The sequence below is a fragment of the Cottoperca gobio genome, chromosome 24 (genome assembly GCF_900634415.1).
Source record: "Cottoperca gobio chromosome 24, fCotGob3.1, whole genome shotgun sequence".
Taxonomy (NCBI): domain Eukaryota; kingdom Metazoa; phylum Chordata; class Actinopteri; order Perciformes; family Bovichtidae; genus Cottoperca; species Cottoperca gobio.
Genome location: NC_041378.1, coordinates 20,322,101 through 20,347,200, shown reverse-complemented (window position 1 = coordinate 20,347,200; position 25,100 = coordinate 20,322,101). Strand labels below are relative to the sequence as shown.

The 25,100-nt window shown below is 42.4% G+C and overlaps 3 protein-coding genes across 4 annotated transcripts in view; 1 reads left to right on the top strand and 2 right to left on the bottom strand.

Moving 5' to 3' along the window:
- Positions 1–5,117, bottom strand: part of rpf2 (ribosome production factor 2 homolog) — a 19,634-nt gene extending 14,517 nt beyond the window's left edge. The window contains exons 1-2 of the mRNA XM_029462794.1: positions 4,961–5,117; positions 198–330 (exon numbers count right to left, since the gene is read on the bottom strand). Of these exons, the coding sequence (XP_029318654.1) occupies positions 198–330; positions 4,961–4,983 (156 nt within the window). The 5' untranslated portion in view covers positions 4,984–5,117. The remainder of the gene's footprint in view (positions 1–197; positions 331–4,960) is intronic.
- A 2,185-nt stretch (positions 5,118–7,302) lies between these two features.
- On the bottom strand, positions 7,303–15,974 carry amd1 (adenosylmethionine decarboxylase 1). Of its 2 annotated transcripts, none has more exons than XM_029425338.1 (9): positions 15,636–15,974; positions 12,963–13,049; positions 11,771–11,897; positions 11,540–11,642; positions 11,247–11,289; positions 10,805–10,949; positions 10,565–10,657; positions 10,332–10,487; positions 7,303–10,236 (listed from the first exon to the last, which is right to left on the bottom strand). In XM_029425338.1, exons 1-9 carry the CDS (start codon positions 15,746–15,748, stop codon positions 10,093–10,095), a joined length of 1,011 nt encoding a protein of 336 aa, XP_029281198.1. In that variant the 5' UTR covers positions 15,749–15,974; the 3' UTR covers positions 7,303–10,092. The 2 variants fall into 2 exon arrangements, with proteins under 2 accessions (XP_029281198.1, XP_029281199.1); XM_029425339.1 differs by lacking the exon at positions 15,636–15,974 and adding an exon at positions 14,600–15,610.
- A 962-nt stretch (positions 15,975–16,936) lies between these two features.
- cdk19 (cyclin dependent kinase 19) overlaps positions 16,937–25,100 on the top strand; it is a 55,832-nt gene continuing 47,668 nt past the window's right edge. The window contains exons 1-2 of the mRNA XM_029425392.1: positions 16,937–17,195; positions 22,487–22,562. Of these exons, the coding sequence (XP_029281252.1) occupies positions 17,068–17,195; positions 22,487–22,562 (204 nt within the window). The 5' untranslated portion in view covers positions 16,937–17,067. The remainder of the gene's footprint in view (positions 17,196–22,486; positions 22,563–25,100) is intronic.

The window sequence follows — 25,100 nt, the reverse complement described above, 5'->3', positions numbered from 1 at the left end:
GACTAGTTTTTAAAACCCTACCCTATTGAAATAAAGAATAGTTGACTACTCTAAGAGCTACTAAACAAAGTGCAACAAAAGAAGAACACGGTGTAATGTTGTCGTGTCTACAATAATCGGGAGATTGACTATGTAACCTTAAGAACAGCCCATGCACCTGTGAAAATCTTTTTTATTTATTACTGCAGGTTACTTACTATGTCCCTGAGGGCCTGGGTGACAGTTTGACTGGCGTTTCCTCCTTTCATAATCATGGCTGTCTTCACATCCTCAGTCAGCTTGGGCGCTCTGCTCTCCAAGAAGCGCTTGGAGCGCTTTGTCTTTGGTTTTCTGAGGAGAGATACAAACACAGGGGACGATGACAAACTGCTACACAAAATAATAACATGCGACAGGTTTTTAGAAATATATATTGTTAAACATGGCTTTGATTCTCCGGAGCTTTTAATTGTTTATTGTGTAATATTGCTGGTCATTGATACAAATTGATACCTTTCTGGGAACCATCACCTTATCGTGGTGGAGAGGTTTGTGTGTCCCTATGAACCTGAGAGCTGTGTTGTCTGGAGCCTAGTGCTCCTGGTAGGGTCTCCCAAGGCAAATTGGTGTCAGGCGAGATGCCAGACTAAGAATGGTTCAAAAACGACTTCATGAAAGAAAGGGAAAGGAAAGGAGAAACCCTGCCCGGAGGAAGCCCGGGGCCCCCGTCTGGAGCCAGGCCCAGAGGGAGGGCCCGACAGCGAGCGCCTGGTGGCCGGGTTTGCCACGGAGCCCGGTCGGGCACAGCCCGAAGAAGCTGCGTGGTGCCTCCCATCCATCCATCCATCCAGTGGGCCCACCACTCATGGGAAAAACCGCTGGGGTCGGGTGCGCTGTCACATGGGTGGCAGTGATGGTCAGGGACCTCGACGGACCAGACCCAGGCAGCAGAGGCTGGCTCTGGGGACGTGGAACGTCACCTCTCTGTGGGGGAAGGAGCCGGAACTAGTGCGGGAGGTGGATCGCTACCAGTTGGATCTGGTGGGGCTTACCTCCACGCACAGTCTTGGCTCTGGAACCGTACTCCTGGATAGGGGTTGGACTCTATTCTTCTCCGGAGTTGCCCAAGGTGTGAGGCGTCGGGCCGGGGTGGGGATACTCACTAGCCCCCGGCTGAGCGCCGCTACGTTGGAGTTTATCCCGGTGGACGAGAGGGTCGCCTCCCTACGCCTTCGAGTTATGGGGGGGAAAACTCTGACTGTTGTTTGTGCCTATGCCCCAAACCGCAGTTCTGAGTATTCGGCCTTCTTGGAGACCCTGAATGGAGCCCTGCAGGGGGCTCCAGTAGGGGACTCCGTAGTCTTGCTGGGAGACTTCAACGCACACGTGGGAAACGATGGAGACACCTGGAGAGGCGTGATTGGGAGGAAGGGCCTCCCGGATCTAAACCCGAACGGTCGTTTGTTGTTGGACTTCTGTGCTAGTCATGGAATGGCCATAACAAACACCATGTTCGGAAATAAGGATGCTCATAAGTGCACGTGGTACCAGAGCACCCTAGGCCAAAGGTCAATGATCGATTTCGTAATCGTATCATCTGATCTGAGGCCGCATGTTTTGGACACTCGGGTGAAGAGAGGGGCGGAGCTGTCGACTGATCACCATCTGGTGGTGAGTTGGATCAAGGGGTGGGGGAAGACTCTGGACAGACCTGGTAAACCCAAACGGGTAGTGCGGGTGAACTGGGAACATCTGGAGGAAGCCCCTGTCCTGGGGATCTTTAACTCATTGAACCTGAGTGGGCGATATTCAAAACCTCTATTGCTGAAGCTGCGGTGATGAGCTGTGGTCTCAAGGTCTTAGGTGCCTCAAGGGGCGGTAACCCTCGAACACCGTGGTGGACCCCGGTGGTCAGGGAAGCCAAAAAGTTGCAGGGTATCGAAGGACTAGAAGGGCAGCAGCTTCTGCCGTGTCAGAGGCAAAGCAGCGGGTGTGGGAGAAGTTCGGAGAAGGACTTTCGGTCGGCACCAAGGTGCTTCTGGAAAACCATCCGGCACCTCAGGAGGGGGAAGCGAGGAACCATCCAAGCTTTGTACAGCAAGGGTGGGACCCTGCTTACTTCAACTGAGAAGGTTATCGGCCGCTGGAGGGAGCACTTTGAGGAACTCCTGAATCCGACTAACGCCCTCTATGGTTGAGGCAGAGCTGGAAGCTGATGGGGGATCATCGTCAATTTCCCTGATGGAAGTCACTGAGGTAGTCAAACAACTCCACAGTGGCAAAGCCGCAGGGGTTGATGAGATCCGTCCAGAAATGCTGAAGGCTTTGGGTGTTGAGGGGCTGTCTTGGTTGACACGCCTCGTCAACATTGCGTGGAAGTCTGGGACAGTGCCTAGGGGTTGGCAGACCGGGGTGGTGGTTCCCCTATTTAAAAAGGGGGACCAGAGAGTGTGTGCCAACTACAGGGGTATCACACTTCTCAGCCTCCCTGGTAAAGTCTACTCCAAGGTACTGGAAAGGAGGGTTCGGCCGGTAGTCGAACCTCTGATTGAAGAGGAACAATGCGGATTCCGTACTGGTCGTGGAACAACAGACCAACTCTTTACTCTTGCAAGGATCCTGGAGGGGGCCTGGGAGTACGCCCATCCGGTCTACATGTGTTTTGTGGATCTGGAGAACCCGGGTGATACTGTGGGAGGTGCTGCGGGAGTATGGGGTGAGGGGGTCACTTTTGAGGGCCATCCAATCCCTGTACGCCCAAAGCGAGAGTTGTGTCCGGATACTCGGCAGTAAGTCGGACTCGTTTCCCGTGAATGTTGGCCTCCGCCAGGGCTGCACTTTATCACCAATCCTGTTCGTGATTTTCATGGATAGGATATCGAGGCGTAGTCGTGGAGGAGAGGGGTTGCAGTTCGGTGACCTGAGGATCTCATCGCTGCTCTTTGCAGATGATGTCCTTATGGCATCATCGGTCTGTGACCTTCAACAGTCACTGGATGGGCTCGCAGCCGAGTGTGAAGCGGTTGGGATGAGGATCAGCACCTCCAAATCTGAGGCCATGGCTCTCAGCAGGAAACCGGTGGATTGCCTACTCCGGGTAGGGAATGAGCCATTACCCCAAGTGAAGGAGTTCAAGTACCTCGGGGTCTTGTTCGCGAGTGAGGGGACAATGGAGCGAGAGATTGGCCGGAGAATCGGAGCAGCGGGGGCGGTATTACAGTCACTTTACCGCACCGTTGTGACGAAAAGAGAGCTGAGCCAGAAGGCAAAGCTCTCAATATACCGGTCGATCTTCGTTCCTACCCTCACCTATGGTCATGAAGGCTGGGTCATAACCGAAAGAACGAGATCACGGGTACAAGCGGCCGAAATGGGTTTTCTCAGACGGGTGGCTGGCGTCTCCCTTAGAGATAAGGTGAGAAGCTCAGCCATCCGTGAGAGACTCTGAGTAGAGCCGCTGCTCCTTTACGTTGAAAAGAGCCAGTTGAGGTGGTTCTGGCATCTAGTAAGGATGCCACCTGGGCGCCTCCCTAGGGAGGTGTTCCAGGCACGTCCAGCTGGGAGGAGACCCCGGGGAAGACCCAGGACTCGGTGGAGCGATTATATCTCCTCACTGGCCTGGGAACGCCTCAGGATCCCCCAGTCGGAGCTGGAGGATGTGGCCCAGAGAAGGGAAGATTGGGGTTTCTTACTGGAGCTGCTGCCCCCATGACCCGATCCCGGATAAGCGGTAGACGATGGATGGATAGATTGATACAAATTGACAATCACCAGTTCTACAGCCTGTTCATGCTAAACTATGATAAAAGCAAGGGCCGAAAACACAAGTCCTCCTTTAATCTAACAATTGCATATCCTTTCCCAAGTTAAACTAAATACAAAAGACTATTGTGCTCAAGAAAAATAAAAATGAAAAAGACTGGCCGACACATTAATTTACCACTTTGAGGAAATGTATCCTAACTTTGATCATTAGAAGTCAGGGTAATTATGATAAATATTATACTGTAGCTTAACAAATAAGAAAACAACCATACACTCATATTACTGTGGTGTTTTTATGGGCCACATTAACATAATTTTAAGTCTTCAGTAATTTGATGAAAATATCTTATTTTAAAAACTAAAAGGAACACTGAAAATCTACAAATTAGTGATATTTAAAAATCATTGTTCATTTCCTACCTTTCAGGACCAACATGAGCATGACAATGGGATGGTCCCTCTTCCTCTCATCTAACATACTTAATTGATAGCATGGCTGCTGGCTTGATGTATGGAGGTTAATAACATTATATTACAGTATGTAGCATATAATGCCACTTTAGTTAATGACATATCCTGGTAGTGTAGTAGTTGTTGAAAATTATTAAGAGAGCCTTCATCTGTCTTGGACAAACCATCTGCATTCTTATATCAACGAGAAGAGGCTTTGGACACTTTGTTGGGAGCCACTGTACTGTAGTTCATACTCTTTACATACAGATTATAAAAGTAATTCAACAATCAGCAGTAGACACCAACAACTAAATAGTATTATAGTACTAGAAGTACAAATCAAAACAGGTTAACTTTCCGTCCCTAAGCCATCATAACTTTCTTCTCCCGGTATTTCAGCCTGACCATGATTGTTGCTCAAAGTCTGAGTCAGCCCACCAAACTGTGAATAAATAGCATTATAACAGTTTACTGATGTCTCTGGGTTGGGCTAACACTTGTTTTACAGTTGTTACATGCTTATATGTGACAGTTCGATACTCGCGCTACATTGTGTGTTTTGCACTGAATGTAGATGACGAGCGACCACACGGTGATAAATTCGCTTTCACGTTATAGAAAGCTCTCGAAACATTAGGCTAAAGTTAGCTAATGCTAGGCTAACGTTAGCCGTTTTAACAAAATGAGTTTCACGAGTGCTGAACAAGAAGATACATACAGACGCTTGAACATGGTTATAGTTATTTCACTTTGTCAAACTTACACTACACCGTCCAACTGCGTCATTTTTCTATCTTTCCTCGTTTTTCTCCAGGCTACACGTTGCACGAGCACTCACGCTGAGGTTCTTCTTCCACGTGAGTGAAAGCAGGAAGACAACATTGGTGATTTTCTTCTTCTCTGGTGTAACAGTGGCTAATTTCCTCCTTCAAGTTGATCAGCGCCACCTAGTGTTAGCTTACTGTCCACCAGGGGAGCTGCAGACCAAAATAACACACACACACACACACACACACACACACACACACACACACACACACACACACACACACACACACACACACACTGTATTGATGTGTGTGGTTGGTATGTATATATCTACATTTAATACTTGAAAACAATTTCCATAATGCTCCACCAAAATTACAGCATTTCCCTGTTTACTATTTGTCCATCATGGTATTCTTTTAGAAGAGACTGTAAGGTATCATTTATTTTTCCACAGTCAGTGATGGACCCATTCTAGTATTAGGATATATACTGTATATATAAAGCCTACAGTTCAAGGAGGCAAACTAACATCTCCCCAGGTACCAGTCCACACTCCGTACCCTCTGGTTTTCCAAACAGCACGATCTGCAGCAAAAATGTTCCTCAAGAGGACCATGGATATTTATTTTAGACGTGTAGAAGTGAAAGGTGGAACCATTGATGGCAATGTTCTCTTGAAAAGTTGTATTGTTTGTTTTTTCTTTGCTTCTGTGTGTCTGAGAAAAATCACTTCGTGATTTTGGACCGTGACTGAGCCTCGGACTGGACATGCATATCTGAGAAAGCAGGTTGTGCCTCTGCTCTGAACATTCCCTGTCCACCAGATAGCAGCAAGTCCTCCACATGAGAGCGAGCTGTCACAGAGGCGTTAGGATTCACTCAGGGACAGTGTTAATAAGTGGACTTGATACAAGGAATGTGCTTTGGTGTATTAGTGCATGACAACAAACGTAGTGAAATAACCGTGAATCATTAGAAAAAAATTCAATAAAAATGTGAAAAAATGCGATAAAAATATTTAGGCTTCAATATATGTTGTAAAATTTAAAAGCACAATGCATTGATAGGCAGTTGTTTTTCTTCAGTTCTTGAGTCAGGAGGTAAGGCCCTCATTTTACAAATGTATTGCATTGTTTCAAAAGGTTATGCATGTCTCATTGAACAGCTTACGTCTCCTTTTAATTCAGATCCAGAAGGAAATACCACATGTAGTTTATAGTTATTTTAAAGAGAATGTGCAAGCATAACATTAAATACATTGCTGGTGTTCAAAGTTGTCAGATTGGCAGGCTTTATTTTTTGAGATAATACAAAATCTGATTTAATTTACTTTATTTACTTATATGGCACCTTTCGTGCAAAGCTGCAATACAAGGTGCCAAACAAGACAATGAAAATACAATAAACATAGCACTTCATTTATATGATTAAAATGCTGCTTATACATTACGAGTAGATAAACTTTCACAGGCAAAGCTTCAGATTATTAAAGTAAATCAAATCTTTATTTATTTATATAGCCCAATATCACAAATGACACATTTGTCTCGGTGTGCTTTACAGACTGTACAGGATACGACACCCTCTATCCTTAGACCCTCGCATCGCACAAGGAAAGTAAATATTAATGGAATAGTCCACTGTGCCTTCTTTTCCAGACAAAGCAGAAATTGAAAGCATAAGTTTTACACATCTGTGAAAGCAATTGAGGTAGTGGTCTTGTGGTAGGGCTTCCAAACAGAACACCAGAAGGTTGTGAGTTCAATACCAGGGATGCCATCCTGAGCAAGGTACTTAACCCTGAGCTGCTCCAGGGAGACTGTCCCTGTAGTTAGTTCACTGTAAGGCTCTCTGGATAAGAGAGGCTGCTAAATGACCTGTAATGTAAAGTTTCTATCAAGCCATTTTATGGAAATTGAGTTCCAACTGAGTAAAACACTGTTACCCTTCTAATTTATTCTCTCCGCACCATTTTGATGAGATGACGCTCACAAGTTGCACAGAACATCAGAAACATAACATCCCTAGTGTGAAGCATGGTGGTGGCAACATCATGCTGCACAGATGCTTCTCTGCAGCAGCCATTTCATTGCAGGAAATGTAGGATTGTGTTTTTAAAATGTATGGCATACTACAGACTAAAGTAGTAAGACTTTGCATCAACATATATTTTATGTATGGGTTACTAAGTGACTGCAACATACAGGCTCTGCAATAATGACATGGTGCTCTATATTGTTAGCTTCTTTTGCTCTTTCAATCTTCTCTTAAATGACAGTCTTTGTTCCCGATGGCTCTAGCCAAAAATGGGTCAAATAAAGAACACAGCCGTTGCACAGATAAGAATCTTTTTATTGAAGCATCAAGCTCATAGCACAGATATATTTAGCACATCTTGACCATCCAAAGAACAGCAAAAGAAAGAATTAGAACAGCAACGTTTCTCCTTCAGTACATCCTGCAACTGCACCCTCTGACCCAGGGGAGGATTTCACCTTCCCCACCTCTGGAGAGAATTCAGAGGAAGGGATGGTGGAAGAAAAAAAAAAAAAAAAACATGGATTTAGTCAGTTTTAAAAAGGTCATCCCATAACTTCAGAACAAACTGCTTTCACAACAAAATTAACATTTGGACAAAAGGGAAGAAAAAGAAATTGGTCCAGAGCAAAAATACAAAATATTTTGTATAAAATTCTATTACCATTCAACTGCAAAAATGCATTTTGAGTTCACTGTATAAAAAAATAAAATAGCATAATGATCCACACCAACAAGGCTAAAATGTACTTAATCCAACAACAGTTAGCGTGAAACTGCTTCAGTACTTTTGAACAGTTCAAATCCCTAAAATGTGCGACTTCATGAAAAGGACCCAGAACATCATGGCAGATCACCTCAGTCATTTGACAGCAACGCAAGAGTCACTCATGTGAGAGCAGAGATTGGTCCTCAGGAAAAGAATGAAACCACTCCAAAAAGCCACGATAGACAAAACTAGAGGGAAATTATTCCAAGCGTCAACTCCGCTACTAGTTCTTACATTAACTGGTCCGACCAGCTCACAGAGTGACTCAGGTGATGAATGCACTACTACAGGTGCTGATGCAATCATCACACAGGTTTCCAAAGAACAGACGGAGTGCACCATAAGGGCTGAACGCAGGTTAAGACTCCGGGCCTGTCTTCTCCGGCTCAAAATTCAAACTGCATTCTCTGGCAGGAGAAGCATCATGAACAACACTGAAGCGAACGGCAGGCAGAGAAGACAAACCGCACTTTATCATAAATAAGAAACCTAACCGACTTTCAGCACTTGAAACAAGATTAATACATGTTAACCTAACCCCTTAAGGAAGAATTCCCCACCTATCCCAAACACATCAGGAAATGCATCAGCTGGTAAAACAAGAGGAAGGTGAAGCACACAGACCTACTGACAAAAAGAAAAGAAAAAAGGGAAGAGACACGTTACACTACACAGTCAAGCAACACGCCACTATAGTCACATGCACCATAGTATCACAGGATTTTCCCCCTCAATGAACAAAGGGAATTGATCCAAAAAAAAAAAAAAAAAAAAAAACTGCTGGGGAGTCACATTTTCGACCAATTCACTGCAAAAAATGTCTGGTCACAATAAATTTAATAAAATGGTAGTTTATGCAGTGGTTACATGTGGAATGATCCGGGATCACCCTGGCATGCTCAGACTGGTGGGCCTCTATTGTGCGCTTACAGATTTCTGTATGGGGCGGAAAGAGACAGAGGATGATATTATGTGGGAAAAAGAAAAATGCTTTGCTGGGCAACTAAGCAAAAAGTGTCCGATTCATTATTTCCCATTGAGAGTGGGCGCAGCCAGGAGGGCCGGCTCTCGTCAGGTCACAGTTCTGGGGCCAACTGCCAGTCTGACTGGCAGGGGACTCCCCTGCCAGTTGGACAATGGCTGGGCAGCAGAGGGCATTGTGTGTGCGTGTGCTACTGGAGTGGTACACTGAGCTCAAACCCGGTCCAGGCTTTTCTCTAGAGAAGTGTACATTCGAAAGACAGGGGACAGACACCGCAGCTTTACACGGCTGTGCTACATTCAGTTTGAACATTTTCCTTTTAACCACTTCATGTGAATGTGCTGAATATGACTGGTGTGCGTGTGGGGGGGGGGGGGGGGTTTAAGACCCAGAGGCTTCCTATAGATACAGCATGCTGTAAATAAAGAAGCCTGGGTGAATCAAAGTGCGCATGTTAAATCTTGAATTATTCATACGCATACATATTCGAGGCATATAACTTTAAAAGCCCGTCTACATGGGGAAACACACGGACTACATGATTGTCGAGTGGAGCACACATTAATGAATGCATTAAAGCCCAGCAAACCAGTTTGCCTTAGTGCAGTTTACATTGACCAATAATCTGCAATCCTTTTTAATCCAATAGTGCAACATTAAACAGCTAGTATGGCATTAGTTTTCAAAGAACTCAAACATGTCCCGACTGTAAGACAACGATAAGAACACCCAAAAGCTCACCATGACTTATACATTCAATCAGACAGAAGGTTAGCCTTCTCTTCGTACCATGAGGAAACAGCTTTTTAAAGCGCACTCAGAATTCATAAATATCAATTGTTGAGAGCCAATTAGCTAGAGACGAGTTTGGTCGAACTTGAAAAGTGAAAGTGGAGTTTCGATCATTAGAGGCGTACTGGTCTGAGCATGTCAGGGCTCCGGCCTAGTGTGGGCGGAAGCCTTGTCTGTGGGGGATGAGGGGGGACACCTGCAGGAAGAGTCTGTTGGACTGGGCACAAGTAGACAGCCTCAAACGGAGCGCGTTTAATTCCTCTTCATGCACTTCAAGATCACAGCAAGAGTGAGCTAGACTATCGAAACAGAGAAAAGAGCTTTCATGCAAGAGATCTAAGTCACAGGTACAACAATGCAAACAACTCAAACTGGAGGTTAAACTAGGGCTCGCGACCGCCTCAGCACCAAGAGATTCTGGACGACAACAGCAGAAGGGGAAGAGGAGGGGGGCGGACAAGCTCTCTACTGGGGGGTGACACCGGCCACAAGGGGGGTGCCCTGCGCGGCCGCCTTTCTTTTTACGCCTCTTCATCCTCAACCCTCAGCTCTGCTGGTTCTGCTGGCGGCTCTTGGCGTAGCTGGTGAAAACAAAATTATAATCGTTGAATTGAGCCAACTGGCGGTCGAGACGCTTGTAGCCCTCCAGTTTCTGGGCAGGAGAAAAGACACTGCGACACTTTGAGCTCTGCAGAGGCAAACGAAGGAAAAAACAAAAAAACTCAGTGACAACTTTAATTAAAATCCATCTGAATGAAAGCAAGCTTTATTTTAAAAACATACCTGATTGACAAAAAGCGTAGTCACAAATTTCCCTGGCTTGAACACCTCCACCACTTTACTGACCAGATCATCGTACGATGTCTGGGAGAGGTTGGTTTCGAAGCTGACGTAGGAGAACTCTGGCTCTGGGGTGATGTGGATAGTCCAGTAAGTTCCCTGGAGAAGACAACCAGCAGAGCCACATTACACAAATGTATAAGCTCGACAGAGGCAGCAGCTCAAAAGAGACTCACGTCAGTCTTCATTCCATTCATTGAGTATCCACAAGGGTTGAACATTGTGGCGTCGATCACAGAACCTTGTATCAGGTCACGAATTCCACTCATCTGCAACAAGAGATGCACACAACTACGTCCACATCAAATTAACCATCAATGACACACCTCCATGTGTGCTCAGCTGTAAACAGCAGCCTGACCACTCTGAACAAACCTCACAATACTGGAACCTCAAATATCAAACAATCTACTTACACGAGTGACATCACTTGCAGAAACACCATCTTTCATATAGAACTGGTCCATAATGGCTGGATCGAGGTCACTCATCAGAACTTCCAGCGTCTGATCCGCAAGCTTGTTCTCCCAGTACTCTGGTAAGTCCAGGGTAAACAGGTACCTTTGTGAGGGGCAGTGAGAGCTTATTCAATAGGCTTGACCTTTTTACCTCAGTCTCATGATTGTACTAGATCTCGTCATTATCTGTGCTAAGATCTAAATGTCATGCAGCAACATTCTGATGTGGCTGGAAGAGACTGAATAAATATTCTAGAAAATGAAAAGGCATAGTTTTATTTATAGAGAAACAGGACCATTCCTACAACATCTTTCACCAGTGGGAAGCACAGTTCAGTACTAATCTCCACAAAAATTATGCATCTGGACAATAAATGAAGTTTCAACCAGTGATTCTTACCAGCAGTCAGAGTTCAAACGTCCCATACAGTAGGCTGCACCATCTGGAAGAAGCAAAGAGAAGACCATATATGTATATTACAGTTAACATGACAATCTCAAATATGGAATTGCATGCATCCTTTATTGGATTCGTAGACCACCAGGCAACCTCTTCAACCTTCTTATTCACAGATGTGCTCGAGGCATTGTACCCTTTCACTTTCTTTAAAATGCATTTAGAGCATATTTGGGAGGGGAAACTGCGACAGACAAAAAAGGAGGGTCGTGCTAAGGTTCTATAGTGTTACATACTTGGGAAAATCTGGCTAAGAAAGTCAACTTCCTCCTGGAAGTTTCGATGAGGGAACTCTTGATGGGTTGGCTTCATAAAGTTCTTGCGGGAGTAGAAGAAATTCTGCAAAAAATAAAACAACATTGTGTGAAAATGTGAGAAAAAAAACAAAAACAGGAATCCGTTAATGGCTACAGAAATGAGGATTTAGTATTTCAGTCTCTGAATATACTCAATGCTGCGTGTCCTACCTCGATGGCATCGAAACCGCAGTACTCCCTGGCGAGTTCCAGCAGAGGCACCAGTGCTTGCAGTAAGAGGGTGGTTCCGCATGTCTTCAAAATGAAACGTCTCTTGGAGACAAACATGCTACTCTCACTGAGGAAGCAAATAATTACAGGAGAAGTGTAACACAATTGTACACAATCTCATTTATTAAACAAGTGATCATCACCACCCACACACTGTTTATCACCATCGGTCCACTGAGTTTACACAATAGTTCCAATTCCGAGATCAGCAACTTTTGTTCTGCTGGACTTTCTCTTCCTGTGCTGCTAAATGTGTCAAGCAAAGTGGCAACTTCCCAAGATTAGGAGTTAATCCTCATTTACAGCACACATTAACATTACACAATATAGTATTGTTATTGTGTCGTCAACTGCACGATAAACGCATTATGAAAGTCTGCAATATTTCACTTTAAGTTACCCTTTAAAAATGTAACAGTCTTATTGGGGCCTTGTGTGTTCAGTTCAATCAAATCTCTCTTTTTTTTTAATTCAACATGCAATTTGTGGTATTTTAGAAGTGTAGTTAAAGCAGCAGAAATTACTTCATCTGTTTATCACAAGCAATAGTTATCACAATATTCAACACTATAAATGCCATATTTTCCTCATATCATGCAGCCTTACGTTATAAACACAAGGAACTCCTGAATAAAAGAACTTTTCAACTTGCCCCACAGAGGTTTTAACACAAAGCGTTGTTAAACATGCTTGTAGGTGAAGTAGGTTTAAAGTAATGATCAAATATTCATGCATTTGTTAATACTACTTGGTTATGTGTAATCTGTAGTATACTGGCTGCAGTCTGTATTTGACAATAATAAATGCAGGTGTTTTGAAATGACTTCCTGGTTGCCATGAGAATTTGTTTTAACTGCCAAATTTGTTTGATTCTTTAAAATCAGCCAAATGCATCTTACAGTTAGTGCTGATAACTGGCCTCACAAACCCATTAGATAGTGTTGAAAGCTGAGTTTCCTTTATATTCCACACTCGTTACATCCCCTGAATATCATTTATAGCATCATGTAATGTATGAGACAGACTGTGCCGTCAATGGAAAGCGGTTTACAGGTGACCGCTGTCTAATCCTGCCTGCCTTCTAATCAGGAGGAAAGCAGGAGACGTTCTGGAAGTAAAGACCAGCACTCACCTGAGTATATAAGCTTCCTGCTTGTCAGACTTTGTCACACTTATGATCAAACAATGCACATTCTCCAAAAGTTTGTCCCACTCAAACCTAAAAACAGAAATGAAAAACAATTAGCACTTTGACATTCATTTAAGAATCTTATTTATTTTAATAAGTAAAGCACACACTCCCGCTACAGGGAGGATTCCGTTTCTGTAAGTTATGTAGCAGACAACACAGCCAGTGCTCTTTAACAGGAGGGCTGCTTCTGCCCCCACTTCAAGTGTGCCTGGGGACCACCCCTGCTTCATCCCCATAAACACCACCACTTGAAATGATAAAGTTAGTTTTTTTTATTATTTAATTAGAAACATCTTGCCACTTCATGTCAATATATTTGCATAACAATCATTGGCAGAAACATACACCCATTTGCTCTGTGCTCTCTTCATTTGCTAAGAACTCGTCTATCATTCTGATGAAACGCAGACAGACGTCTTCTGGAGATTCTGGGTGACATGTAATCAGTTGGACTAAATCATGAATTTCTCACACAGACGATCATGAATCTGCTGAAACAGCAAAACAGACTGCCCCTTTATTACAGATGACAGAGCTGTTGCAACATGTCGGCTTCCCAGCTTCATACCAGAGGGACAACGTTACTGGAGACCTGGCTCAGCTCCCGTTTCAGTGTGAAATGTACACCACAGGCTATTTCTGGTCGCTCAGCAAGATCAGATTTTCCTCAAAGAAAGATTGGTCTCTAGGAAAGGACCACATTTAAAAAACACCACCCAGACTGTACCACCTCCTTTCCAAACTGTCTCTGGTAACTTAAAGCATCAGACAGATCAAGGTGCCATGACTAATATTCAGCTACATAGCCATGAGGACAGTGAAGGCCACAGGTTAAAGTAGTGTGTACATGTGACAACATTAACTATCCTTCAGCAGCAATTGCTTGACAATCACTAGCAGCCGACTAATGTGCTGTAGAGCACTGAAGGACAGCGGAGGTAATGTGAGCGAGCTCCACATTTGTGAATCAGATGCCCTTGTGGACTTATTTGGACATTGGCAGACATCCAGCGAGCCTGATCCACCAATAGTGTCCCTCTGAGCCGTTAATCTGCCCTCTGGCTGTTATAAAAACAAAACACAATTTTTTAAACCAGGTAAAGAGATGTGCTGCAGGGTGATGACTTCTAAACCAGCAGTTATCATAAATTATTATGTTGACACTGAACACATATAGAGTTGCTTTACTTACACTGCAGAAACCTGTCCTGGACAAACTACCTCATTTAATTCAAAACCAAACCAGTGATATATGGCACCGTAATAATATATTCACTTATAAATGAATTTCACTCCATTTGGCACAATCTCCTCAGTGTTTGAGGCAAAGTAACAAATGGAGGTCAAGTCTTTTTAACCACCACTCTACTAAACCCTTTCCTTTGAATACATAGTGTCTGAGCAAATCACAGCCGGGACACCCTGTAACCAATCAGAGGCGCTGGGAGGAGAGTGGCTACATGTCTGGAAACGTGACCTGAGCAGGGACAACATGAGTCCAACCTACAGCAGGTCTTGGGGCTGCCATGCAGCGAGTGGGCTACACCTTATCAAAAAAGCAAACCGTAAACACTCACTGGTGACGGTGTCTCAGTCATCATGGTGATGTACTTTTTGATGAGAGCATCCGGGACCCGGTCTTCTAGACCACACGAGTCTTAAATTGCAAAGCAGATCCCATTTGGTTGATCAGAAACTAACATTTGAGTGACCTTTGCGTGCGTGTCCTGTCGGCGGCCAGTGTCGCTGCACCCGAGGAAACACGCGGTGACGACGGGCGACCACATGCTTGACATCTCCAGCGAGGCCCCCCCTCGTAGTTTAATGACGCAGGAAGAAAAACAACCTCCCCATTTACAGTTAACTCACAACACAATTGAATCAAAGTCCGTCCGGCTACATTAAAACACGTAGCATAGTATATTTTAGCACTCTGGTGTAATGTAATCAAACGACGTCCCAACACCACTGCGGGGGCAATAAAACGCGTGCGCACTGACGGGGTAAAAAGGATCCAGCCCGTTAAATGTTGGTCCCAGAGTAAGCTGCTAAATAAGGTTTATGAAAGCAGAGCCTCATTCCCATGAAATAGTACTAAGAGTGGGAAGACAGCAGCATACTGGGGGCTGGATACGTTTCTCACAGGAACTAGCTAGAGTTAGCTAACTGTTAGCTATAAACGAGTTGCCAACTTGCTGGCAAGACGGCTCTTTAGCATGATACCATTGAGCCATCGCTCACCATAACTGGTGACGGATCACCATGCTAACATGTTAGCTGCCTTAAATTTACTCGGTGAAGAATGAATGACTCAGCTTTGAAGTCGCTGTTAAAGGGGGAGGTGGCCATTTTCGAGTGACGGTGTTAGCTAGCTCCCTGGTACTGGGCTCTGGTGCTATGCTCTGGTGTGACAATGTGGTTCTCTTCTAGCCAACTGAGCTAACGGAGGATGAATTATTGAGAACAGAGAAGAGATTACCTCTTGAAAACAACATTTTAATCACGTTAAACTCGTTAGATGTCACCAATGGACTGCGGGAATGAAGCCAAGCATGTGGCCGGCGCCTCAGCCAACGTTTCAGACGTATGCTGCTGCTGAGGGCTGACACAAACCTTGGGATGGTACGGAGGTCCCCGGTTCCTTTGCCCTCATCCTGCCGAGAGAACCACACCTCCAACAGCTTCTCGGTCCCCTCGAAGAAATGTGCACCGTTATCTTCCATCATGAGACAACAGACACCCTACAAAAAATATTAAACTTTGGTTGTAACGTGTACAACTTGATTAATCCTTCCTCGATCCGTTATAATTTATTGAGGTACAGTCCTTTAAACAATCCAGGTGTTGATTTTCTTGAGTTACCGTCTTCCCTTTTGCAGAGAATACCGTTAGCGAGTGCTAGCTAATATCGCCGGCCATACTGTGTAGAGCACTGAATAGAGATGGCGCGGTGAATTTATGTGCCTGCTGCACTCACGTCACCTGGCGTTAAGCCAATCAGGTCGCAGGGCTCTGGCTTGTGATATGTGATTGGTTCAGATTCCAATCACTCATTGAAAAAACAGGGGTTTCCTCACGTGACGTTATATATTTTTTACAGCCTCCACGGAGCGTGCAATAGCTACAAACAAATAGTACAAACATAAATACTAAAGACTAAATTACATTTTAGAAGAATATTATAGTTATAAGACAGTAAGCGATGTCTTTGAAAACGAGAGACTTATCGCATAAATTCTATATTTTAGTGCTCCGATATGTTTAGGCACATTTCTATGTAGACTAAGTGCTTCTCTGACGTTATGTTTTGCTTTTGTTCAAACAATGAACTACATTTCTGAATATTGTATTCCTGCCATGTACTGTTGCACGACCGAAGTGCATTCATTTATTGTTTGTACTCCATGTTGACATAAACTAAAACATAAAGTTGTTGTTTTTGTATGTGAAAATAATATTACTACACATAGAATATCATTATATGTCAAATACAATTGCAGTTTTAAGGAAAAATTGAATATGAATGTGACATAATGTGCATTTACTGCTTATTTGACAAAACAAAACTGTATTTTCAGATGAACCTTGATTTATATTTTTCTGTAAAGTTCTAATGTGTTTGTTGTATTACCTTGATAATAATTGGTATGCGTGTTAACGCCATTTAACGTGTAACGTTCAGGGATTATACAAATATTTCTTAATATGTATAAAGACTATAAAGTATACACTTTGAACAAACAACCCTCATGAGTGTCCGTGAGTATGCAAAGTGCAACAAACCGCAGCGAGAAAAGCGGGTTGTAGTTTCCTTTTCTCCGATTGCGAGCCGGCGAAACGTAGTGCCTGCTCTAAAGAACTACCTTTCCCAGCGAGCCCTGTGCGCCAATTAGAAACGCCAAAGAGCCAGTGAACATTAAACGGAGCAGACCAAAATCCCAAACAAGGAAATGGTGGGGGAATAAAACCACCAGATTATTTAATTAATGCATGTAATAATTAATATTTTATTTTATTGTAAATGAAGACGTATTTATGAGATAAAATGGATTACGACTTCAAAACAAAGCTGGCGGCCGAGCGAGAAAGAGTAGAAGATCTGTTCGAATATGAAGGTTGCAAAGTGGGTCGAGGCACCTACGGGCACGTTTATAAAGCTAAACGCAAAAACGGGTAAGATTAAGATAACTGTGGTTACGGTATTGTTTATGCTGACATCAAAGCGCGAGCAGGCTGCATTTCTCTGGACACAGTGGTTGTGTGTTATACGGGGCGTTAGATTTGAACCTCGCCGAAGCGGTAACCCGTGTCTCTCTGTGTTTTTGTTTTCATGTAACGCACTCACTCACTCACCAACCGCCTCCCTCTCCCCCTCCTCCTCCTCCTCTCCCCCACCCCCCAAAACAACACGGTAAAGCAGCGGTGCGACTTATTTTATGAGCAGTGTTGTCTTTACGGTGCTAATGAAGACAGCTTGCCTTAATGTATTTAAACATCGTATCGTCCTTCATCGCGATAGTGACATCCAGCTGCTTCCCCATGTGTAACAATGCACTGCCAAACTTTTTTTTACACTCACAGTCTAATGTAATCTGTTTGCTATTCTATGTTATGTCTTCACATTGTCACTGTCAGGCATGTGACGGTGCACGTGTGAGTACAATGTACATATCAGCAACAGGAAGATGGACAGACATGCTCTCACATTTCTGTTCTACTGTGCCAGCAGTGTCTTATCTGTTGCTGCATGAGGCTACAGTTGACACATTACCAGTGTACAATAATACTTGACTAAAGTTATATTTTAATAGTGAAATATGCTTAGAGTGCTAAAAGTTAGGTTGATCACTCTGACCTGACGGCTTGGAAAGTAAATGGAATGCAAGCATGTCCTAGCAGGGGATGGTGCAAGAGGAGGTGCTTTGTTTTCTTCCTTTCATAATTTAAAATGGCTGCTGTCAACCAAAGTAAGACCTCGGAAGTAGTGATGCCTTGATCCCACATTCTAGATTGGTTTTATTGCCTGTAATGACCTTATCACAGGGTTTAGCCCAATCCAAGACTACTGTCATATCATTGTAATAATACAATTTTATAAATCTAGAATGATATCAATAAAATGTGCACTAAGTTTACCAGACTGTCACAGGGTTCAGGTATGAGCCAGATGTGATTGAAGAGGTTATGTGTAGTTACAGTTACCTTACATATTATCCCATATTACCTTACACAATATAGTATATTGTGTAAGGTAACATTAAAGATCAGTACTCAGTATCAGCCAATAGCCTGAGTTGAACAGGAGAGATAACGTGGGATTGGTACAGCCATAAATTAGTCATTTGCATTTGTCATATCTTTGGCGTTATACAGTTAGCAACATAACTCTGTCTCGGAGAAGCCTTTCCTCTTCTCATCATTGACTCACTGAGTTGTACAGCTGAGGCAAGGCTGCAGGCAGTCTTATCATATTCCCCTCTACAACATTGGGATGGAATGTGAGGGGATGTGAGGTCAAAAGGTGAGCACAGGCGGGTCATTTCTGCAGCAGTAATACCTGAGAACTGTGTTTAATGCTGTGAGGTAATAACATCCTGAAGGTGAGTATTATAGATTATAGATGCAGTGTATGTAGCATATATAAGGGCTTACTTTAAAGAAAATGAACAAAGTAAAGAAGAAATATAGTGAGATGGCTAAAATATCAAAGTTGTGATTTTGGTGGATAATCTTGTCAATCATTTTTACTTCCACTCATTATTGTTTCATGCAGACTTCTTTTAAATGTACCTTCAGCTATACTTTCCTCGGAAGAAAGTGAAGTAGCTAATAGCTGTAGCAGTGCTTTACGCCTTCACGCTTTGCATGCAGAAAACTCAAATTATTCATTTATGATCGGAATAGCCCAGTGCATTGATATGGTAGTATATCACGTGTCTTATAATAATAATAATAATAATAATAATAATAATAATAATAATAATAATAATAAGCTTTATTTGTATAGCACCTTTCATACAAGAATTGCAGCCCAAAGTGCTTCACAGCAAAAACATAACAATTAGTACAAGGACAGAATAAGAGCATTTACAGTACAATAATCACAGTCACAGTCACAGTGTTGATGTAAATGAGTGTGAAGTAGCATTCAAATTAGTATAAAAATAGCAGAATTAAAATAGTATAAAATAGCATTGGAGATCATGCATAGCTTCCGTATCTGTGCCGTACTTAACGACCCTCCTGCCGGGAAATCACATTCATCACACCATTTTTATAAATGTTTTAAACTATCAGAGCCATATTTTGAAAGCATGAGATCAACAATGGGCCCCTGTGGCCTTTCAACTGGTTTACTCCCTTTGCTACACATTCTTGGTAGTCTTAAATCTATCGGTTAAAGCCAGTTTTTCTCCAATAATATTTTTTCAAACACATTTATCAGAGAAACTTCCTCTTGTTCCTGTGGTAACTCAGTCTATTTGATCTCAGATTTTTCAAGAATACACACTCTGAAATGTATCGAAGTTACCTTTACACATTCAAAGTTAAACCAGTTATAGCAAAAATGAACAGTACAGAATGAAATCATTTAAATTAGTTTAAAGCGGCATTAAAAAATGCACCATTAAAAGGCTAAAATAAAAAGATATAAAATATCACCATTAAAAGGCTAATAGTAAAAAGATAGCAGCTTTAATAAAACCATTTAAATGAGTTTAAAGTAGCATAAAGCATTAAAGATTGTATACAATATCACCATTAAAAGGCTAAAGTGAAGAGATATGTTTTTAGTTTACTTTTGAAGATATTGAGCGAGCTTGCCTCCCTAATGTCTGCAGGTAAAGTGTTCCATAGCTTTGGTGCATAATTGCAAAAGGCTACATCTCCAATTTTCTTTTGGATGTTTCTGGGAACATTTAATAAACCAGTAGTGGATGATCGTAATGTTCTTGGGGGCACATAGTTTATTAGAGAGTTGGCAGTGTAACTTGGTGGCGGTTCCGTTTAGGGCTTTGTATACAAGAAGGAGGACCTTAAAATTAATTCTAAAAGTTACTGGAAGCCTGTATAGAGCAGCTAACACTGGACTGATGTGGTCTCTCCTCTTGGTTCTAGTCAGCAGCCTCACTGCAGCGTTTTGGATGAGCTGAAGTCTCTCCGTTGTTTTTTTTGTGAGGCCGGTAAAGAGTGCATTACAGTAATCGAGTCGGCTTGAGATAAAAGCATGGATTCGTTTTTCAGCATCCTTTTGATTTATAAATTGTCTGATTTGAGCTATATTTCTAAGGTGGAAGAAGGATGTTTTTGTCACCGTGTTTATGTGGGAGTCAAAGCTTAGATCTGAGTCTATGACCAAGACTTGTAACTTCAGGTTTAATCAAAGGAGTAAGTTTCCCCATGTTATTCAGCATCATCTCTCTTTTTGTTACAGGACCTACTAGTAGGATTTCAGTGTTCTCATTTAATTTTAAGAAATTATTGCTCATCCATTTATTTATTGCTGACAGCCTTATGATGTCTTAAGGTACAACTAATAACATTAACGCTGGAGTGCCGCCATCATTTTATTAATTACACTTGTGCTTTTCCTGCCACGACAAGTCAAAAAGTCTGCTGTGAAAAAGGTTGTTACCAGTAGAGATGCGATAGAACCAGGTGATAAATATATGCACCAGTGTGTGCATCTCTGCTGCAGACATGAGTGCGCTATCTTCAACCTACTGCGCTATCATTTGATCACTTTAATCAGGAGAATTGTCGTCATCTGAAAAAAAACATGACATGCTGTATGAAGATGCTATCTTTTGTTTTTAAGTGTAAGTGTTGGAAGCAATAAGTATGTTCAAAACGCCTCCCAAGAGTCTCTCAGTGGGTCTTGATACATTAATGGGAGAAGATACCAGCATCAAATCAGTTTTAATGTTTGGACGACAATAATACACAAAGTGCTGGGTTGTCTGTTCTGGTCCAAAGTAAACTTTGTTCAGACATTTGCAGTGCTGCTTGTCTCTGGTGGTTTTCTAAGCATAGGTTTGCATACTGCACACCAAGTGTCACCAGTGCATCCGCAGACCACAGTGTTCCAAACTTTAAAAGAGAGACGTGACAGGACTGCGTCCAAAGCACACTGACTTCATCAGAGGCCTGTGCTGGTGCTGCTGATGTTCTTTTGAGATGTGTTACAGACCTGGAACAATTGGACAGAACTCTTTTGATAGTCAATGAACTGTTGAAGTAATTTTTCATGAAAAACTGCTGAACATTCTCTGGCTCCAGACTCCAGAATGTGAGAATATGCTCCTTTTTTTGGTTTTATATTATATGAAACAAAACATCTTTTGGATTTAGACTGTCGGTTCAACGAAACAGGCAATCTAAAGAGATCTCTTCTGGCTTTAAGAAATTATAATTATAATTATTTTCTAACACTTTAAAGACCAAACAATGAGTTGATAAGTGGAGAAAGTAATTGGCAGATTAATTACAAATACAACGTTTTACTCAAGACGTGAGCTGACACAGCCGTCAGACACTTTTCAAACTGTCAGCAGGCTATTTACCTGTGGCAAAATGTAAAATGCCCATCGAATTACCTGGAGGAATATGTGTTGGAGTGGCTTTTCTTACCATTTGTGGGATAATTATTTTACTATGTGAATTTGACTACATTCATTTAAGGACATTTTGATTAAATGTTATACATTTTTTGAGCATCTCTGCAGCCCACTTAGTATTTGGATGTGTGTCTGAGAGCTCCAGCTAATCTATGACCATCTCCACTGCAAATTAGGCTGAAGTGTGTTGGATTCTAGCACCACAGGGACCTGCTCACTGAAGTTGTTATTGGATGCCGTCTACAGATTGTGTTCATTTGAATCATGAGTCTTTGCACTGTTTTAAATATAAATAGTTTTCTCCAGCCCTTGTTTCTCCACTGCTCTCAACTCATCTTTTATTTCATATTTCAAATAATCAATATCTGTCCACTGAGCATGCCTGCTGTCTCACATTTCACTTATTAACTGGGTTTCATGCACAAATGTGATTCACAAGGGCAAATGACTATCCTGCATGGAGATAGTAAAAACAAAGTCCAGCCTGAATATCTGTCTCAGCATCATTACATTACAGGTCATTTAGCAGACTTATCCCATTATCTGATCCAGAACAACTTACAGTGAACTAACTACAGGGACAGTCTCCCTGAGCAAGTACCTTGCTTAGGGGTACAATGGTGGCAGCCCTGGTATTGAACTCACAATCTTCCAGATGTTCTGTTTGGAAGGCGTACCACTAGACCACTAGACCATCACCACCAAGACTGTCAAGGGTGAAATTCATGCAGAGCGGGGATCCAGGCAACAACAGAGCACTTAAGGTTGATTTTGAAAAGGCTGCTGATAAAGAAAAGCTGTGCCATCTTATAACGTTGCTCCCTTCTTCTCCTCTCATATCTACAGGAAAGATGAGAAGGAGTACGCACTGAAACAAATAGAAGGCACTGGAATATCGATGTCTGCCTGCAGGGAAATCGCTGTAAGTTACTTGTTTTCCAGTGTGTTTGTTTCTGAGGTCTTAGATCACTGTTTCATTTCAAAGGATAAGTGCAACACTTTGTGGAATATTCTACTTTTATCTCTTTTGAGATTGAGATGAGCAGATCATTTTATTTCATGTCTGTGTGTTAAGTCCAGAGCTGGTGGTTAGCCTAGCTAAAGGTCATATTGGCCTTAGGTCAATGGCAATTTTGCGGTGTGTCCCGCACTGTTGGTCCTTCTCAGCCCTGCCGACAGTCTCCACAGCAGATTCAGCATGTTCAATCGGCGGTGGAGACTGTCGGCGAAAGAAATCACTCAGGTTGGCTGTTCAGCTTCAGTGAATCAGTGCACGAGAAGAGAAATGGACATGAGGAAAACAAACAAATGACTAAAGTGAAGAGGGCGCACACAGAGGCTCTTTTCATGTTTCATCTTCATCTCATCTGGACCTTTAGTCTAAAAACAGGCTAAAGACAGCTGGTCTGGTCCTGCCCAAGGTGAAAATGTTTGCCTAAAGCTCATCAATAAACACGCTGTGTCTTATTTATGCCATACTAATCCATACACAGGCAAAATGTAAAAGTGACAAATTGCAGTTTTGTTCTTGTTGTTTGTTTCCAGCACATAACTTAATCTCAAACCACAAATGGTTGTTTTTACATTTCTGTTTGTGCACAGGTTAGACAAACAAGAACAATTGTTTAAATAAGACCATTTCAGGGGCGTAGGGTAGCTCAACCGGTAGCACAGGCGTCCCACATACAAAGGCCACTGCTTCGAGTCCGACCTGTGGCCATTTGCTGTATGTTGTTCCCCTTCTCTCTCTCCCCCTTTCACAATCTGTACTTCACTATCATAAAGGCATGAAAAGCCTGAAAATATAACTTAAAAAAAAATATAAGACCATTTTACAGGTGTTTGTAGATGTATTTCACAGCTGTGGAAAGGGGCTAGCAGTTTCCCAATGCATCCAGTCTTTATGCTAAGCTAGGCTATCAATTCCATACTCATACAGTGAGAAGCATATAAGAAATGTTTTTGCAAAACAAAACAAAATGTGAACTGTAACTTTTGAAGATGTACGGTTTGTAGTGTGATGACCCCTGTTGAAATGATGCACAAGATATCCACACATTTACTGTGTGAACCCTTTCACTGATGTTCACTTTAGTAGTGAGAAGAAAATACATGCTGGTTTGATTTGTAACCCAACTATCAGGAAAGCATTACAGTTAGAGAATGTAGCTCTCACTTGGGTGGTATGTGGTATCTTTAATAGGACTCTTCTTTCATTTATATTTGTTTCATTGCCAGTACTGCATAAAGGAATCTTGAACGTTTTACGCTCCAGTGACTGACCATAGTGGACCTGTAGATCAAGATGCTCGTGCTATAATTGAATTAAGCATTAAGCTGGCGAATAAACAAAGAGACCACTTTAGCTTTACACTTACTGTAAATGTACCTCTCTCTATAGCCTGCGTGTGATGTGGAGGTGCAGCTTTTAGAATGAACACATACACACAAGAAGAAGACATAATGATAAGGAAATCTTTCTTTTTGTATTGCTTCATGTGGCTTGATTCTTTTAAAGAAAACAAATACTACATATTGGAAAACTTACTAAGTTCTTACGAAATGTTGTTCCTGATGCAGTTTGAGTTTAGAAATAAAATCTGTGTCATTTATGCATCAGGGTGCCAAATGTAAGGTGAACTATATAGCTCACAATCCGGTTTTAGTTTAAACAGAGTCTCTGCCGCCTTTATAGAAAAAGAACCTTTGAGACATTCATCAGTCAACAAAGCATCTTTTATATAAAAGTCACAACAGCAACCCTACCAGGTCGCAGAACAAGTCAACACGGCACGTAAAGGCTGCTGGCTGCAGCACAAGTTCAAATATGATAAGAGCATGAAAGTCCGGCCAGAAGCATACAAACAATGAGTTTTCAGTTGTATGAATGTAAACAGAACTTTGTTAGTTTACAAAAAACTCCACAGGGCACTTAAATACTTCTGGTAGTGGTACCAAATATTGCTTGAGCATTGCGGCTTTTTCCATAACTGCCTATGGGGAGGCTAGGGGGAATATGGTGCAAACACTGTCAGTGACACTGGGCAAACACTCCCAGGAATACTGAGCAAACTTGCTGTAATTATGTATGTTGTTACTTATAGGAGTATTTTCATGACCGCAAGCTGCAGATGAACATTTCACCCTGAGTTGTACATTCAACAAATGTTACATATTCACAGTTTCTCTTTTTGCTAGCAATAAGCAACTTTTTTTTATTTTTTTAACTCATGTGTGTGTGTGGATGTAGTGGGTGGTGGGGGAGAGCTTTTTTGGATGAGCTTCAAGCAGCAAACTGCTGATTTTGAATGTTCACAAGCCTGTTTTGTTTCAAACCCCAAGTCTGCAAGCGGATTTCCTCCAGAGTAAACCAATGGCTGTCTTAAAAACCCATTCCAAAATCCCCCAAAACACAATGGTATGCCTTGGAAATGATCGCAGTAATGTAAAGTATATAGAA